General features: G+C 40.8%; 2 protein-coding genes across 3 annotated transcripts; one reads left to right on the forward strand and one right to left on the reverse strand.

The window, feature by feature from the left end:
• Positions 1-216: 216 nt before the first annotated feature.
• Positions 217-6,943, forward strand: RAX2 (retina and anterior neural fold homeobox 2). Of its 2 annotated transcripts, none has more exons than XM_063453311.1 (3): positions 217-392; positions 3,321-3,571; positions 6,287-6,943. In XM_063453311.1, the coding sequence occupies exons 2-3, from the start codon at positions 3,329-3,331 to the stop codon at positions 6,725-6,727; spliced, it is 684 nt and encodes a 227-aa protein (XP_063309381.1). In that variant the 5' UTR covers positions 217-392; positions 3,321-3,328; the 3' UTR covers positions 6,728-6,943. The 2 variants fall into 2 exon arrangements, with proteins under 2 accessions (XP_063309381.1, XP_063309382.1); XM_063453312.1 differs by lacking the exon at positions 217-392 and adding an exon at positions 2,334-2,358.
• A 1,148-nt stretch (positions 6,944-8,091) lies between these two features.
• On the reverse strand, positions 8,092-19,401 carry MRPL54 (mitochondrial ribosomal protein L54). Its single transcript, XM_063453313.1, has 3 exons — positions 19,195-19,401; positions 10,091-10,247; positions 8,092-8,350 (listed from the first exon to the last, which is right to left on the reverse strand). Exons 1-3 carry the CDS (start codon positions 19,280-19,282, stop codon positions 8,218-8,220), a joined length of 378 nt encoding a protein of 125 aa, XP_063309383.1. The 5' UTR covers positions 19,283-19,401; the 3' UTR covers positions 8,092-8,217.
• Positions 19,402-19,460: the final 59 nt, after the last annotated feature.

The following is a 19,460-nucleotide window of genomic DNA, read 5'->3' on the forward strand; positions in this document are numbered from 1 at the left end:
TGCGCAAAATATCTCAACAAAAGGTGATACCCTTATCTATGGGTAATCCATTCTAAAAATCAAACGTTAATGCCTACCCTATCCCACACATGCCAAGGCATCCTCTAACTCTACATCAGTGCCAATCATTGTTAAGAGGGGGAGGTGACCCTTTAATAAACTCCTTTAATCCCCCCGCGGCTGCTGAATCTGCCTTCAGTCCCTGTGGACATCTGTGAAGATTTCACCAAGACTCGTTCTTATTTGCGATCTGCCTGCTCGTTTGAGCAGTCTCCTACTCACCCCCCCGCATAGTCACCACTACGAAAATCCCCAAAGCCTGGAGGATCTTACATTGGAGCTGATCTGTTTGTTTGTTCGCAGTTAAGTGCGGTTCTAGAAGACACTGCCAGGTAATTGAACTAATAGTGCTGGGGGCTCAATTTCATTAAACCAAATTTTAAAAAAGAGGTTCAACAGGCGGTATTACCTTATTGTGTTGGAGAAATTAGTATTAGTCTGTTATGTTTGCCAAACTATATTGTGTAATAGAAATGCAGATTTGTGGAAGTGGCAGTATTAATTAGTGCTAATGTAGTTCTATAGGCCTCTTGAAGTTGAGAATCCGAAATTTGTGGCTTTCGTATATGGAGGAAACTTGACCGCTTTGCACAATTTTTCAAAAAGAAAAAAATGTAGAATTTCTGGGAAATTATCAGAGGAATCATACTGGTGTGAATGGTGTTCTGTAATGCACTGGATACGATGCAACCTGTGTATATGGTAACTATATACTTCACATGCGATGGTTCTAAAGAAATAAAATATGAGAGGGGGGGGGGGGATTGGTCAGGTTTCCTAAGGTTAAGATCAGATGATAAATGTATTCTCAGTCAGATTATTAAGATTAAAAAATGATGTACTATAAAGTAAATGTGTGAATTTCAATACACTGCAGGATCCCTAGAATTTTCCAGTTTAGAGGGGACATAGACACAACATACTAGGACACATAAGGTTATTAACTAAAGTTAGAATTGTCAGGTACTTTGGCCAAAAATAGCGAGTTGGAAAAATTCTTGGAAGAATTCACTTTTAATTCCCAACAGTTGTCACTTCAGGGAATAACCCTGTGTGTTGGAAAATATTGCTAAAATTGAAGCATAGTCAAATCTATTTGGTTAAGGAGGATTTAGAAGGGGAATCGTTTGAAGATCTTTCAGAGAAGTTTAAATGTTTAAAGATCCTGTAGTTATTATTATCTATTGTGATGAGGAACTTGCTTATGTGACTTTACTTAGCAACATCTTTAAAGGGATATATATCTATCAACGCACAAACATGATTAATTTAAAGGTGTGCAAATATTGGCTCACAGTTAAACTTTTATATTAAAGGGGGGCAATCGTGCATAGCACATAAATTATAGACAGGGAACACTGCCACGAGGTGATAAAGATGACAATACTTAATTCAATATTTATTAGATAAGAGTCTATACGAGGTGCAACTGAATGCAAATACTACCAACAGTCTTCAGATCCCACAATCAATCTATCATTTATCCATATACATATTCGAGAGGTCATATCACTGCGTGATTAGGGTTATTTGCGTTAGCACTCAGCTAAGCCAACATCAAATTGCCAAAAAAGTAACAAAGCATTTAAATACCAAACGTTACCATTGCAAAAATACATTTCCACTGCTTTCCAGTTGAAGGCCTAGTAAAAAAAAAAATCCACCAGGTTCCTCTCAATGTGCAAAAATAGAAAATGGAGATAAATGTATCGTGGCAGGCTTATGCAATATAAGATCCTATACTGTAGCTAAACCCCCATTATTTTGTCAGGTGTTTTATTAAACGTACTATAACATTCTGTGAGCTTTGAAGTTACTGTTTAGTGAGTGAGTGCGCTGTATCTTGTATGTTATATATATATACTTCTGGGCGTTATAATTCTATGATCACATACACACCTGTGTTTAAATTAGAGGCAGTGAGAATGTTGAATTATATCATTCGACAATGATTTAAATGATGTAAATTGCACGGATGCAAACCTAAGACTTAGAAAGTCTTTCCAGCTCGGAGTTGAAAGTCTGGCATCTTTCTAAGATCTAGCACTGCTTGACTTCATTGATCCCCACAGAAGTGTTTTCCTTTGGAAGCCTACCATATAGTTGTTTGCTGAATTGTGACAAGCAAGAAACTCTGCTAATCCCCCAACTAGAGCAGATCTTGGCATAAGGAGATTAACGGGGATGCCATGAGCTAGCCGCAACAGAATAATTTTCTACACCAGAATCCCTGACCCACCCCGATCTAGGGACATAGGGGATAGTACGGTAGCATCGAGACAAGAATCCGGATATAGGGTAAGATTGATTTGTGCCTGTGAGGCATTACCCAATTAGTGTGATCAGCCTAGGTAAATTCAAGTCTGTTTTATTTATATAAGGCCATTATTAATGTTTACATTTAGAAAACTTGATTTGTTATCAGTCAGTACTTTGCGCAAAATATATATAATTTTATTTAGTGTCTTACAGAAACCTGCATTAATCACTCCCATAATTCTCTTAATTAGACACGCGGCTATGTAAGAAACAAAAAATGCTGCGATGATAAACTCGATCTGCTTTTGTGTGCAGTGCCGTACACATCATAAGTAACCTATATCAGTTGTCTCGCAGGTTTCTGTACAGCACCCTTGAACATACAAGTGAGAAAATAGCTTAATTCATGACAAAGCATGACTTAAAGGTACAATCTAGGCCAGGAGTCTCAAAGTACGTGCCCCCTAAATGGTTGTTTGTTATTCTCACCATTCATCCGACAATAAAAAAAAGTATGTCTGACTCCTGGGCATACCTCTCTAAGTTTGGTTTGCTGGTGGCCTGGTCCATACCAGGGTCACGATCACATCCGTATTTGCTGTGTGCTGTGAGGCTGTGTACTCCTGCCATCCCCAATATTAAAGATCCGGCATTCTGGAGTAGCGTGCTGGAACTTCAATGATGAGGTGGGCTGTTGGGTCACTGGTTCTTTTGGATCATAAGCCATGATTTTGTTTAACCCCTTAAGGACACATGACATGTGTGACATGTCATGATTCCCTTTTATTCCAAAAGTTTGGTCCTTAAGGGGTTAAAAAGGTGTCTTTAAATCAGTGTCCATGGCTAAGGAAAACTGCAAAAATGCAGAGTGAATCTTGAAAAACCATGACTGTCCAACTTGAGATATGCAGGTGATGTACAACATAAATATATACCGGTACATAGAGAATAGAAATTCTAGTAGTATTACTGACTTATCTATCAACTTGATTTCCAATCAGGACAAAGGATGTTCCTAGGCAAGTGTGATGGAGACCTCTGTGACCTGAGAGGAGACAGCACCCCAACTCCTGGGCCTCCAGACGGAGAGGATGATGACCTTCCTAAAAAGAAGCATCGCAGGAACCGTACAACCTTCACCACCTACCAGCTCCATGAGCTAGAACGGGCCTTTGAGCGTTCTCACTACCCTGACGTGTACAGTCGAGAAGAGCTTGCAATGAAAGTCAGCTTGCCAGAGGTTCGAGTCCAGGTAAGACCAAAATAGCAGCAAAAAAATACAAAACAATTATTCCATCAATAAACTACTGATCTGAGTTCTCTGTGCCATCATAAACAGCTCTTCCCTCTCTTTCATCCTGTCCTGCCTCCTACATTTCAAACACATTACTAGGATCCATCCATTTTTAATCAACATGCCACGAAAACTCCAATTGATTCCCTCATTTCTTGTCTTTTTTATTGCAACCTCTGTACTCAGCTGACTAGTTCATTTTTTCTATACATTATACAGATTAAAGGCTCCTTACAAGTGTAAGAAATTGGGCTCCTTGCCAAGGACAACAATCTGTCTTTTACAATGTGCCTTATAAATGCAGCAATTTGCAAAACTCTCGGCAGTTATAGGTCTTCACCGTTACTAAAATTTGTTTCGGTTGGTTCATCCAAATCAAACTTCCATTCAAACTTCAGATTCTTTGCTTTACACCAGCGTGTTTAAGGTTATTATCCTGTAGGAATTACATAAGTCACAGGTGTCTGGCAGATAGAGTTGGTCCTCTTGAACTGCTCTATCAATTTTTCCGTTCTTGTAACTTTATTTTTTTTTTTTAAGGTCAAAACATCTGTTTTGGTCTCATCAGACCACACGAACCATATGTGGTTTCAATAGAGCACACACTTTTTTATTGCAAATTCTACCTGTGTAATGCCCTGTCTCGCCGAGATACTTGTAAGAGCCACACTAATTTTGGCTTCATCTTTGCTGTGTCTACCATATACATTTTGGGAAACTCCAAATGAGAAATGGCTTTCTTCTTGCCGTCTTGTGACATCCATTAAGCTTCGTTGAGAATATACTTTAAAGTCATGCTCTGGACAGTTTCTCTGATCTCAGCTGCAATGCTTAACTGCATCTTTAACTAATGCACCGCATTATCCATTCTTATTTTCAATAGATGGGCACTCCTAGACAGTCAGGGTTATCCCAAATTCTTTGCAAAAGTAATGGGACACTTTAGCACCCAAACCCATGCTTCCTAGAACTTTATCTGTTGCTGTTTAAAGGGTTACTCCAACGATTCTAAACACCACAGCCCAATCTAGTAGTAATGATGTTAGGAGTACCCTTGCACAGTCCCAGTAATAAAGCAAACCATTTTACAACGGTTTTACAAAGGCACCAGGGCTACTCTGAAGAAGAGTTTACATCATCCAGCTTCTACTGAGCTGTAGAAGTTGGATACCAATCGTGTTACTCATCTATTGCCTGGCTGATGACACCCCAATGATGCTGCCGGAGGTGGAGTTATACCGCGGTAGCAGAGGGGTTAAACTTGGTATGCGCAGCATTTATAAAGCGAGACACTGCTCATATAGACAACAGACACCATGACCACTTCAAGAGACTGAAGTAGTCACGTTGCTTGGAGTAACCATTTATTATATCTCCTATTTATTTAGCTCGGTATAAATAATAAATGTTGACAATAGAGAGCTTTGTATTTACAAGGGTCGTATACAATTGATGTATTAATAGGTGGCGTTGGCAGATACAATGGTTGATTTTGCAAGCAGAATTATTTTCGAAATGTTGGCCAAACAAAGGTTGAAATGTTGGTTAAACAATATACAACTCATGGAGGCCTTTTACCAAAAGATGAATCCCAAAAAAAAAAAAAAAAAAAGGGTTAGCTAACACAAAATACTAGCACATAAAATGTGCTAGTATTTTAAATATCTATCTTAATGATATAATTAAAAAATACCTGTAAAACTCAAGTCATTTTAGCATGGAAATGCTGCCTGTATGTTATATGTAAAATAGTACACATATATAACATATTAAAAAGTTATTTGATTTAGTAAGATGGTTTGTGGACTCTGCAATATACCGGTATATTCTTTGCAGAGAAAAAAAACCCCAACAGATAAAACCTGTTAACGCATGTTCAAGAAAACATTATTTAAAAATATGTTGCACGCAACATATAGCTTATTCTCTTCCATTGAGTTTTGTTTTTTATATCCGTTGATCCCTCTGCCTTTGGTCACAAGAAATATATTTCCCTTTTTCTAGGTAAAAATAGTAGATTTTACTTGAAAAACTTTACATTAACAAAAAAAAATATATACTGGAAATTTAACTTCCTTTAACATTTTAAACCATCTGACGACCTTTTAATATTAAAGAGTATTTCGACGTACATTTTAATCTTACTTATTTTATTAAACTCACATTTTTTTTTAAATCATTTGTTAAATAAATAGCAGTAATAGACAACTCTCTGGATAGTCTATGTATTGTAAAAAAAACAACTAATTGGTTTCTCTATGTTTATCATTCAAAATCCTCACCCTTCTCCTGGCTTCACAGAAAATCCTTCAACCCCACCTACTCTTCTCCTTCAAAAATCTCTGTGAGCATATAATCCTCATGTAGCCCTACTTATTGTGCCACTTAAGCATTGCTTTTCCAACTCCCCAAGAAAATGCTCCTTAATGTTCTAAATGCCGCTCATTATCCCTGCCTAGTTGCATATGCTTTGCACCTTTTCTCTGCTAATCCACAACTTGAACTATCCAATTAGTGAGCACATCGAGCCGTTAATGGAATCAACGTTAGCTGGGATCTGGCCTCAGAAAAGCCAATTGCGTTTATCTTAATGCTACAGATTTCTCTCCCTTAGTAACACCTGTTTACGTCTTCATTGAATGACATTTTTTTTTTATTTCTTGCTTGATTTAGGTTTGGTTCCAAAACAGACGTGCAAAATGGAGACGCCAGGAAAAGCTGGAGTCCTCGTCTACCAAGCTCCATGACTCCCCACTGCTGTCATTCTCACGGACCCCTATAACTACAAGTATGGGGCCTCTGACGTCCTCCCTACCTTTGGATCCCTGGCTCACATCGCCCATATCTGGTGCTACGACTGTTCACAGCATGCCTGGATTTATGGCCCCTTCACAGGCACTCCAGGCCCCTTATCCAAGCCACTCTTTCCTTAACAGTGGCCCTCCAATGACATCTATTCAGCCTCTCGGCGGTGGTCCTTACCAGTGTATGGGGGGCTTTGTGGACAAGTTTCCAATGGAGGATTTGGACCAAAGAAGTTCCAGCATTGCAGCATTGCGTATGAAAGCCAAGGAGCACATCCAGACCATAGATAAGACATGGCAACCTATGTGACATACAATACTTCTTCGGATGGATACTTTGAACTAAGGCAGACTTTTTACATGAGGCTGAAATTATATGGGACTAGGCTTCGATGGCAGCTTTCTACAAAAATGTTGAGAGATGTTAGTTTGACCTTGGGATCTGCAACATGCACAGAGTGATGATTCCAACACTTGATTCAAAATATCTAGTTTAAGAAAGGTCATTTGTACTAAAAAAATTAAATTAAGCCCAGCTCGAGTTTGCGTAGGTCTTGCAGAAGTAAAACGGATTTAATAAAGGTGCAGGCTTTAATTGAATAATTTAATTGAAGAAAAAACAAAACAAAACCAAGATACTGAATAGTTACCCTTTTATTTTTGGGTTGGTAGAATATGCTTCAGTTGAATTGCGAGTTGGGTTCTATTATTATATGTTAGAAATTAAATATTTTTCCTTGAAATAATGTAATAAGAATTCTAGATCTCTTAATGATGTTATTGCCAACAATGGTCTTACCTTGCTTGCTAAAGGCCCAAATCAAATTGTTCACTACAGCTTTGTAAATTTGGACAAGAATTTTTTTTTTTTTTTTTGTATTTTTTTTTTTCCATAAAAGTCACACATAATATGAAGGACACAGTTTCCTTTTAATTCTAAACAGCATGTCAAAAATACATAATGATATTTTTGTATACACAATTTTCTACTCATACTGGAAATCTTATTAATACGATTCCATTAATTATTTTGAGGTGTTTTTTATTTTTACTTAACATTGTGTTTATTTCTTGATTTAAAAAGTCTTGACTATTAACTCACTCCTACCGCAACCTGCAGCAAATCTAAACTTTGGTCACTCCCTATACAAAGACCATCCTATACCACAAACTGCTCTGTCACAAACAATCTGCTCTGCAATCAGTCACTTAGAAGGGGCAAGTTCTGCTTGGTCACACAAGATCTTCTAATTGCAGTCACCAGCTGCATTGAAAAAGGCAGAGCAGTGACACACATACAAGACTCATTGGGGGAAGAAAAAAAAAAACCCCTGCTAAAACAGGCAATGCTTAGTATGATACAAGATAGTTGTGTCACCAGTGCGAGAGTAAGTAGACTCTAAACAAGGGGAGATCAGTGACCCCACCCTATTGAGCGTTAACACAGTGGAATTAATTAAGCTTGAACAGTAAAACAGTAGGGGGTATGGGTACAATGTAGGTCCCACACCACAGACAGCAAGGGGACATTCCAGGTCTTGAGGCACGCAAATCTTGAACTTTAAATAAACATGTGAACAATTATGGAAAACTTAAAACATACACACAATCACAAGTTGTTTAGGCATATTATAGACATTTCCAGGTTCAATCCAAGTATTAACTGCACAGGAATTCCTGATTTGCAAAGTAAAAAATAATTTATTTGGGTTCGTGTAAAGAGGACAGGAGGACCCACTGAAAACAGCAAGTGCCAGTGATGACAGTGGAATAGTGTCTTTCAAGCCTCATGTCTACCAATCAAAATTTTTTGTTCTTGGCAAGTCTGTTGTTCCTCCACATGTGCAACTTGCGGAGCAGCCTCCAATACTGAGGTGTGTCTGGATTCAGCTCTTCCAATGTTTTTGGTGGTCCTAGATCTATCTGGAATAACCTGTGTTTTCAAATCATTAAGAAAAGATCAAAATGCATGTGATGTAATGATACACTAAAACTATTAATAATATTAAAACAGGTTTACTTCAACTAAACAACATTTGAATATACAATTACTAAGAGACCAGTGCTGGGAATCATACCCTAGAACTATAGAATCTTAAAAGAAAGCTCCATTGAAAGGGTTTATTATTGTTGAACAATTTAGTAAACACCCAAAGAAAACATTGGGTTTTTTTTTTTAATGCAGATTTTCTTTGGAGAAAAAACAAACAAAAAAAAAAAAACATGCAAAATCTGCAGACCATTGCTTCTTTCTCAGACAAAGACTTTCAGTCTGTGCTGGGAAGACTCCAATCGGTGGCTTCTTACTGAGAAGCATCTTGTGCTTGAGCTGTGACCGCTCACACACCTGCAATCGCAGTTTTCCTGTGCTTCTCAATGAGCTATGAAACATCTCATGGAGAAGGGGGACAGAGCATCTGCCTCTTACGTTAGCTATGTGGAGCTAACGTAAGCAGAAAAAATATATATCTCTCGAGTGGTCTAACTCATAACTGGGGAGACATTTCAGCAAAGTTTTATAAAAGTGCTGATTTTTTTTTATAAAAACGGTCACAAATGTGATAGCAAGAAATGTACCAGGAAACAAACGACCCCGCACTCTGGTTCAGCTTATCGATCTGGCCGCTCTCCCAGGAGGCGCTTCACAGAACTGACACCACTAATCCATCCCAGCACCAAGAAAAATAGAAAACCGGGCAGCACTCCAGTATACAAGTGGTCTCAGTTTATATAGAGGGTAAGTAACCTTAGTAGTGCAACATTTCGGCTCTTTAGAGCCTTAATCATGCATGATTAAGGCTCTAAGGAGCCTAAACGGTGCACTACTGAGGTTGCTTATGCTCTAATAAACTGAGACCACTTGTATACTGGAGTGCTGCCCAGTTTTCTATTTTTCTTGAAGCGTTTTTGTGTGTCTGGAGTGTTCCTTTAAGGTGAACAAAAGCCCCAAGAAATGCTCAAGGTTCCCTTCATTAAAGGCTAATTGAAAACATGACCAATCTATCAACCCACCATGTTGGGTGTCATATGTTATAGACAAGTATATATCCCCATGGCTTATGTCTCCTTTTTATAAACCTTATACATTCACAAAATATCATTTTGGTATGCATATTACTCTGAATATTATAGAATACAATAATAAGTATACCTAAAACATCTTAAACAATTCCATCTACCATATCCTAAAAGGACACATCCAAGCACCATAACCACAAATTAGTGCTATTGTGGTTATGGTGCCAGGAATGTCCTGCCCCTTCCCCCTCCTGCCCATTGTAAAAAAACAAAACAAAAAAAAAACAAAAAAAAACATTTTAGAACAGTTTGACTTCTTGTTCGGATTTGCTGGGCACCACTCAAAACCTCCAATACTTCTTACGAAGAGCCGGAAGTTCTCTATATGAACTAAGTCCAGCGGTGTAAGGTTTAGCTCATTGGCTAAGAGTGATCAGCTGAAACTCTCCAATGAGCTAGCCTTACATTGCAGAGGTTGGCTCACAAGAGTTAACTGAAACTCATGCTTAGGAACTTCCAGCTCTCCATAGGAAATGGTGGAGGTTGGGAGGGGTGGGAGCATAGTGGTTATGGTACTTGGAGTGTTTTTATTTTTTTTTTTAAGCAATTCCTTGTTTCTATCCAGAAATAACAAAAATGACAGCATCTGTCTCACCATTCAGGATATTCAGAATCATCTTTTAATTTCACTTCTGGCCCAGTTTTGTAAATATTGACCCCCATAGCATGTGTAGTCAAGATTGCTGGGTCTTTGCAAATTTCAGGTCCTTTAAGAACTTCTTTGGCAACTCCTTTCCCCTTCCCCTTCACAACTGAGAAAAAAAAAAAAAAAGTCAAAACTATTTAATTTACCTCTCTAACACTACAACATTCATCATAAACAGACCTCAGGCAAAACTTTCATTAGGATAGTTTTTTTAAAGAGACATGTACAAAATACTGTGTTACTGTTTTCCAAAGAGGCATGTACAAACATACTGTGACTGCATTTATTTAGAGATGACCAACACCAAGCATCCCTTCAAAATGCATTTTACATTCCAAAGTAGGAATGAGTTATTTCCACTTGCCAGTCCACAGTGCCCTTCTAGTTGAGACGATGCAGATATCAATGATTGATAAACACAGAGTTGCATTAAATGTTGCAGACAAAGGTGTGTAGAGTACTCTGTTAAAGGACCACTCTAGGCACCCAGACCACTTCAGCTTAATGAAGTGGTCTGGGTGCCAGGTCCAGCTAGGGTTAACCCATTTTTTTTATAAACATAGCAGTTTCAGAGAAACTGCTATGTTTATTAATGATTATGCCTTCCCCAAATCCTCTAGTGGCTGTCTCATTGACAGCCGCTAGAGGCGCTTGCGTGATTCTCACTGTGAAAAATCACAGTGAGAGCACGCAAGCGTCCATAGGAAAGCATTGTAAATGCTTTCCTATGCGACCGGCTGAATGCGCGCGCAGCTCTTGTCACGCGTGCGCATTCAGCCGACGGGGCAGAACGGAGGCAGAGATCTCCCCGCCCAGTGCTGGAAAAAGGTACGTTTTACCCCTTTTCCCCTTTCCAGAGCCCGGCGGGAGGGGGACCCTGAGGGTGGGGGCACCCTCAGGGCACTATAGTGCCAGGAAAACGAGTATGTTTTCCTGGCACTAGAGTGGTCCTTTAAATCCCAAAAATCTTGGAAAACAATCCAATCCGGATCTGCTTTCATAAACCATACATAAAAAATAGACACAAACAATTGTGTAGCTCTAACAGCATAAACCATCGAATTACTTGAGACAGAGCAAATGTGTAACCCATGCTCTCTTGATAAAGGTATGTCAGGGTAAATAATTAACTTTCCCTGCAATAAGTAGGACTTGTTTCCAGTCCCTTAGCTAGAGCTGACTGGTGTGTGTGATTTCTCATCCAACAGTGTAATGATGACAGCAGCAGGAACAGTATGAGTGGCTTACTAAATCAATGGATATTATGGATACAGGAAGTGGACATATACTAAGGAAAGGCTGGTCTGCCTTAATACAGGGCTGAAAATAAATAAATAAATAAAAAATAAATTCACTTACTACCCCTTCATAACAATGTTATCAGTATCTATGATCAGCTGAGTGGACTAGCAGTGACAAGGAACATGTAGGATGATTGCCCCAATAAAAAGAAAACATGATTGGCTTTAATGTAAAGTTGAGATGCAATTATTGAAATTGAATGAGTGAAGAATTAAAATGATTTAAATTAGAATTCGAGCAGGGTCCTGATGAAGCCATTGTTCCTGTAACATTTTGTAATAGCCTCACTCTCTTATAATACTATAAAGCGCTGCGGAAGACATTGGCCCTATATTAATTGTAAAAATAATAACCAATACTGGTTAGCGTGCATTTGAAGAGGAGGGAGTCTATTCTATAACCACACACGCTGGGCTTTGATTTGCAGAGGCGCCTGGCACTGCATTTTATCACTGCCACTCATCTCCTACCAGGAGCATGGAAATAGCATCTAGGTCTGCAGTAAATGGGATGCTTGAGTGGTCATGGCCATCTTGGCGATACCTGACTTCCTTGTTGAGCTCTTTTACAAGGGAAGCCCTTGGGATCATGTAACTGGAAGAGCACTGACAGGTCAATTTAAGTGGGGGGTTGGGGGCTTGTATAGTTATGCATTAAGAATTTATTTTAATAAAAACAGGTTTGTCCCCCTGTTTAGTTTGTATTACTTTTTCCCATTGGTCAACAAAATATCCTGTACAAATACAGACATTAACAGTTAAAGGGTAGGCCTATATTCAAGGTCAGAAAAATATATAATAAGTGGAGCGCTGATTAAATGAATGTGCGAGGGGTTAACTAAATAGGGTACCTAACTACCTATAGAATACAATACAAATACATAAATGTATAACCCCTTCTATAGTAATGGACCAGAAAATTACCTTACTAGCGCACTCAAAGTAAAGTAAAACACAATTTAATATAAAAAATTCAAACACAATATAAAAGAAATCAATCACTTGTGCGTAAAAATGTCCTTTCCGAACACAGAAAGCAACCACTTTCAGATACAGTATAAAATAAAGCAATCATTAATGCAGAAAAATGTCCTGTTCGAACTATTAAATAGAAGCCATAAAAAAGTCCAGACCTTATTCAGATGCTCGGCGTCCCGAGTCAGAATATATGATGTTGAAAAAAGTATTGAATAAAAGTCCTTTTGTTATCTGAGTTATGGCTTGTAGTGATGGGAGTCAGACCTCTCCAGACGCGTTTCTCCGCTCCTGCGGCTTTTTCAATGGATGAGGTCTGTCTAAGTGCATTCTCTTATATAGCAGCTTGCCGATACCAATTTAGTCACAGTAAATTGCTCACAGATACAAGATTTAACTTACGTATAACTTGGTGATAAGAATGTATCATAATACAGTAACTTTTGAATCTTAATGCTTGTTTTGACCAGCAAGTAGCGATTTTACAATCTGTTGATTAACGTTACTATAGTAACGCCCGCCCAGGCAGATTTGAATGTAACTGCCGTTTTGTGTTCTCGGGCAGAAAATAATAACAGGATATTCACAAACGCTCATATTTAGAATAAAATATAAATGTATTAGGCATGGGTGCTATGTAACTAAATGGTTCAATAGCAGCAGAATTGCATAGAACGAGAATATTACTGATGATTTCTAATTGAAGTTTTGCATTTCTGATATTTTGTTAGCTACCGATGTTATACTAAATAGACTTAACTGTGACTTTGAATATTCAATCTATTACATAAAAAACTGGAAATAAGTGAAAGTCACTCACATCTGAGCAGAATTAGACTTGCATCAAAAAATGCAAATGTTCATATACCCAGATTTGAAAAATGTATTTATTTTAGACAACAGGAATGTTCAAAAAAATTTTATTCCCTTATATTTACTTCCGTTGCTATAGCAACGTCTGCCTCAGCAGATTTCAATATACCGTATATACTCGAGTATAAGCCGACCCGAATATAAGCCGAGGCCCCTAATTTTATCCAAAAAAACTGGGAAAACTTATTGACTCGAGTATAAGACTAGGGTGGGAAATGCAGCAGCTACTGGTAAATTTCTAAATAAAATTAGATCCTAAAAAAAATATATTAATTGAATATTTATTTACAGTGTGTGTATAATGAATGCAGTGTGTGCGTATGTGTGTGTGTATGAGTGCAGCGTGTGTGTATGAGTGCAGCGTGTGTGTATGAGTGCAGCGTGTGTGTATGAGTGCAGCGTGTGTGTATGAGTGCAGTGTGTGTGTATGAATGCAGTGTGTGTGTGCATGAATGCAGTGTGTGTGTGTATGAATGCAGTGTGTGAATGCAGTGTGTGCAGGGCCGGTGCAAGGATATTTGCCGCCGTAGGCAAAAAATTTTTTGCCGCCCCCTCCCCCCCCATATGTCCTGACTTCCCCTCCTCCTCCCTCAGTGGTCCTTACCTCCCCACCCCCGTGTTCCTTCACCCCCCCCCAGTGGTCCTGACTCACCCCTCCCCTAGTGGTCCTTACCCTCCCCTCCCCTAGTGGTCCTTACTTCCCCCTCCCCTCCCATAGTGGTCCTTATACCCCCCTCCCTCCCATAGTGGTCCTTATACCCCCCTCCCTCCCATAGTGGTCCTTATCCCACCCCCTCCCATAGTGGTCCTTATACCCCCCCTCCCTCCCATAGTGGTCCTTATACCCCCCTCCCTCCAATAGTGGTCCTTATCCCCCCCCCTCCCTCCCATAGTGGTCCTTATACCCCCCTCCCTCCCATAGTGGTCCTTATACCCCCCTCCCTCCCATAGTGGTCCTTATCCCACCCCCTCCCATAGTGGTCCTTATACCCCCCCTCCCTCCCATAGTGGTCCTTATACCCCCCCTCCCTCCAATAGTGGTCCTTATCCCCCCCCCCTCCCTCCCATAGTGGTCCTTATACCCCCCTCCCTCCCATAGTGGTCCTTATCCCACCCCCTCCCATAGTGGTCCTTATCCCACCCCCTCCCATAGTGGTCCTTATACCCCCCCTCCCTCCCATAGTGGTCCTTATACCCCCCCTCCCTCCAATAGTGGTCCTTATCCCCCCCCCTCCCTCCCATAGTGGTCCTTATACCCCCCTCCCTCCCATAGTGGTCCTTATCCCACCCCCTCCCATAGTGGTCCTTATCCCACCCCCTCCCATAGTGGTCCTTATCCCACCCCCTCCCATAGTGGTCCTTATACCCCCCCTCCCTCCCATAGTGGTCCTTATACCCCCCCTCCCTCCAATAGTGGTCCTTATCCCCCCCCTCCCTCCCATAGTGGTCCTTATACCCCCCCTCCCTCCAATAGTGGTCCTTATCCCCCCCCCTCCCTCCCATAGTGGTCCTTATACCCCCCCCTCCCTCCCATAGTGGTCCTTATACCCCCCCCTCCCTCCCATAGTGGTCCTTATCTCCCTTTTTTTTGTTATTAATTTTTTTTATTATTATTATTTTTTTTTTTTTTTTTATATATTTATTTTTTTTCGTCCCCCCTCCCTGCTTGATATATGGCAGGGAGGGGGGCTCCTTCCCTGGTGGTCCAGTGGCATTGGCAGTTCAGTGGGGGGGAGAGGGGGGCTGGCAGAGCTGTAACTTACCTGTTCTGCAGCTCCTGTCAGCTCTCTCCTCCTCCGCGCGGTCTGTGCAGCTCCTTCTATCAGCTCACACTGTAAGTCTCGCGAGAGCCGCGGCTCTCGCAAGACTTACACTGGGAGCTGACCGAGGTGCTGAACGGACGGCGCAGAGGAGGAGAGAGCTGACAGGAGCTGCAGAACAGGTAAGTTACAGCTCTGCCAGCCCCCCTCTCCCCCGGTCTGTATTATGGCAATGCAAATTGCCATAATACAGACAGTGACTCGAGTATAAGCCGAGTTGGGGTTTTTCAGCCCAAAAAATGGGCTGAAAAACTCGGCTTATACTCGAGTATATACGGTACTTATTATTGCATATTGTTAGAAAGAAAATTTAGTTTCATTTACTTTACTTTCGTGGTTATAGTAACGTACTTTCGTTTCTATGGTAACGTCTACCTTAGCAGGTTTAAATTTCCCTAATAAAGAAGGGAAAATACATAGTAAATAATGTTACTGTATTATTATGAATAAAGCATTACTATAATCCAGAGTTACTATAATATAACTTGAATATATATAGGTGATATACAAAAATTCTGCTAATTTGAACCTATTGATTTCCATATTTACATATACTTAGGGCCCTTTCTTTGGTTCATAAAAATAGACCACATATTATAATAACCATTGGATTTTAGAAGGAAAATTTATCCCAAAAAGTGGCATAGCTCGAACTCAGCATTTAAACCCTTAGGCTGCAGCGTGTCTAATTGGTATATCCATTTCATCTCGGCTATGCCAAGTTGTTTGGTGTGGTCTCCTCCTCTCCAGTTTTTATTCACTTTACAAATTCCCTTAAAGTTCAAAAGGCTCATATCCGAATTATGTTTTTGTGTAAAGTGGGCAGAAACTGAGTGTTGCATATATCCTTTCTTTATATTCAGCATATGTTCTCTGATTCTGACATACAATTGCCTTTTTGTTCTTCCCACATATTGGAGTCCACATGGGCACTCAAATACATATATAACATTAGTGCTTTGGCAGGTGATATGATCTTTTATTTTGAAAGATTCCGTCTTAGTCTTACAGTTTCTTTTAATCACTTCAAATATTCCTTTTGCTTGTTTATACCTGCTTCCTTTGCATGCAATGCAGTCCAAGCAGTGGAAAAAAACATTCTTCTTAGTTGTAATTGGGGCGTATTTGCCTTTTAGATGTTTGTTTGTTATTTTCCTTCTTAAATTCGGTGCACCCCTGAAAATAATCTTAGGTTTTTCCGGTAAACTGCTTGCCAGAATTTTATCTTTTCTCATGGGTGTTCATTCCAGATGTAGTTATCTTCCCAATCTCCCATAAACAAGTTAGCGAAACTCGGGGCAAATTTAGTCCCCATCGCCGTTCCCTTCTTCTGGAGATAGAACTGATCTTCAAACAGAAAATAATTGTTTTTCAAAATGAAAGCAATCCCTTCTATTATGAATGAGATTTGTGTGTCCTCTAGTTCTCCATCTCTCCTTAGTGCATTACTCACGGAGTCGCATCCTTGTTGGTGATCAATAATCGTGTATAATGAAGTCACATCTGTGGATACTAGGATATAGTCTTCTTGCCAAGAAATGGAATCGATTTCCTTGATCATCTGAGTCGTATCTTTGAGATGTGACTTTACCTTAGACACATAAGGTTGCAAAAATGTGTCTATGTATTGTGACAAATTTGACGTAATTGAGTTGATCCCTGATATTATTGGCCGGCCCGGTGGTGAAGTCAGATCCTTGTGGATCTTAGGTACTTTTTTCAACATCATATATTCTGACTCGGGACGCCGAGCATCTGAATAAGGTCTGGACTTTTTTATGGCTTCTATTTAATAGTTCGAACAGGACATTTTTCTGCATTAATGATTGCTTTATTTTATACTGTATCTGAAAGTGGTTGCTTTCTGTGTTCGGAAAGGACATTTTTACGCACAAGTGATTGATTTCTTTTATATTGTGTTTGAATTTTTTATATTAAATTGTGTTTTACTTTACTTTGAGTGCGCTAGTAAGGTAATTTTCTGGTCCATTACTATAGAAGGGGTTATACATTTATGTATTTATATTCAAGGTCAACCCAGTGGTGTATCCTGGTTTTGTGCTGCCCTAGGCAGGACAAAACTCAGGCGCCCCTCTCCCACACCCCGCGACACCCCCCCCCCCGCGACACCCCCGTCCCGCCTTCTAAATACACACACACAAATTCACTGACAGATACGCATACACTAGCTAACACACACACACACACACACTCACTAGCAGACACACACACACACTGTCAGACACACACACACACTCTCTGTCAGACACACACACACACTCTCTGTCAGACACAGACACTCTCTAATATATAATAATATATAATACAATATATAATAATATAATATATAATATATAATATATAATAAAATATATAATATAATAATATAAAATATATAATATAAAATATAATAATAATTTAATAATATAATAATATATAATTAATTTAACCTACCCCCCAGCCTCCTTACCTTTGGGAATGCTGGGGGGAGGTCTCTTTCTCCCTGGTGGTCCAGTGGCTGTCGGTCGGGCTGCTGTGCGCTGGCGGGTAGGCGGCTGGCGAGGGAGCTCTTCCTCTGAGCTCTCTGCTCAGCTCCCTCGCGCGCCGCAGAGTGAGGCTGGGAGCCGGAAGATGACGTCATATTCCGGCTCCCAGCCTCACTCTGCGGCGCGCGAGGGAGCTGAGCAGAGCGCTCAGAGGAAGAGCTCCCTCGCCAGCCGCCCGGCCCATCAGCCCGACCGGCAGCCCAGTTAGCCGCAAGGCTAACAAGGCATTTGCCATAGGCATTTGGGGGTGGCGTTTTTTGCCGCCCCCTGGAAAATGCCGCCCAAGGCAAATGCCTTGTTTGCCTTGCGGCTAAAACGCCCCTGGGTCAACCTTACATTAAAGATTACATGCGCAGTAGGACAGTTGTTGTGGTTAACATTCCTAAAATTTGTGTGAGTTTAGTCAGTGAACTGGTTACTTCTCTTACTAAACCTCTCTTTCACCTTCCTATCTTTTCTGGGGTCTGCAACTTAAAGGGACACTCTAGGCACCCAGACCACTTCTGCCCATTGGAGTGGTCTGGGTGCCAACTCCCACTACCCTTAACTCTGCAGCTGTAATTATTGCAGTTTTTTATAAACTGCAATAATTACATTGCAGGTTTAACTCCACCTCTAGTGGCTGTCTACTAGACAGCCACTAGAGGTCACTTCCTAGTTTGTAGCACAGGTTTCCTGTGCTAGAGCGTCGCTGGACGTCCTCACGCTGTGTGAGGACCTCCAGCGTCGCTCAAAACCCCATAGGAAAGCATTGAAATGATTTTTCAATGCTTTCCTATGGGGAGACGTAATGCGCATGCGCTGCATTTCTGCGCATGCGCATTAGGTCTCCTCGGCCGGTGAGCGAGATTAGTCTCGCCCACCGGCCGACGTAATCACTAGGAGGAGCGTCGCGGAGGCGGAGACAGCGGCGAGGGACATCGCCGCTGTCCCAGGTTAGTCACTGAACGGGTTTTCACCCCTTCAGTAACCGGGGATTGGGGGGTGGGAGGGAGAGGGACCCTCCAGTGCCAGAAAAACGGATCGTTTTTCTGGCACTGGAGTTTCCCTTTAAACAGTTTTTTCGTTTTTCTTTTCACATTCTTTTATGAAAGTTTTTTTTTCCCCTTTAACCCCTTAAGGACACATGATATGTGTGACATGTCATGATTCCCTTTCATTCCAGAAGTTTGGTCCTTAAGGGGTTAAAACATTAACACAATATGTTTAAGGAACATAAAATTCACATAATTAACACAAGGGGGAACAAGGTTAATTTTTTTTTTCCAAAATGGAAAACTGTTTTAATTATAATTATAAACAGGTTTTGTGCTATTTTTTTGTGAAGTGAAGGGTTTGATGGGGTCAGTCTGAGCATGTTGTGCATTCAGAATGCTGACACCCCCCCCCCCCCTTTAATTTCTAGGATTTTTAGGACCCCCTTCCATGACCTGCCTGAGATGCCATTGGTCCTTGAAGGGTTAAAGGGAGGTCAGCGGCCAATACACGGCGGTCAGACCACAGGATACAGAATATCACGGGAGACATTCCCTCCTCACCCGCTTTCTTGGCGTAACTCCTCGCCGGTGCCCACCGGGGGCGAGACAGGTCCACCGCAGCCCTCCACAGCGCTCTGCAGGCAGCCATCACACCACACGTGCAGACACTTCCGGGTCACGCTGCCGCGCACGGCACGCCGGGAAGTGTAGTTCAATCTGCCACCGTGGCGCCTCCCTTCCAGCCCTCTCAGACACTTTGACAAGTTGGCTGCTGGGGTATTTAGGTGGGAGCCAGTCACTCTATACAAGTGGGCTTTTAAGCAGCA

Source organism: Pelobates fuscus, chromosome 5 (assembly GCF_036172605.1).
Source record: "Pelobates fuscus isolate aPelFus1 chromosome 5, aPelFus1.pri, whole genome shotgun sequence".
NCBI classification, from domain to species: Eukaryota; Metazoa; Chordata; class Amphibia; order Anura; family Pelobatidae; genus Pelobates; species Pelobates fuscus.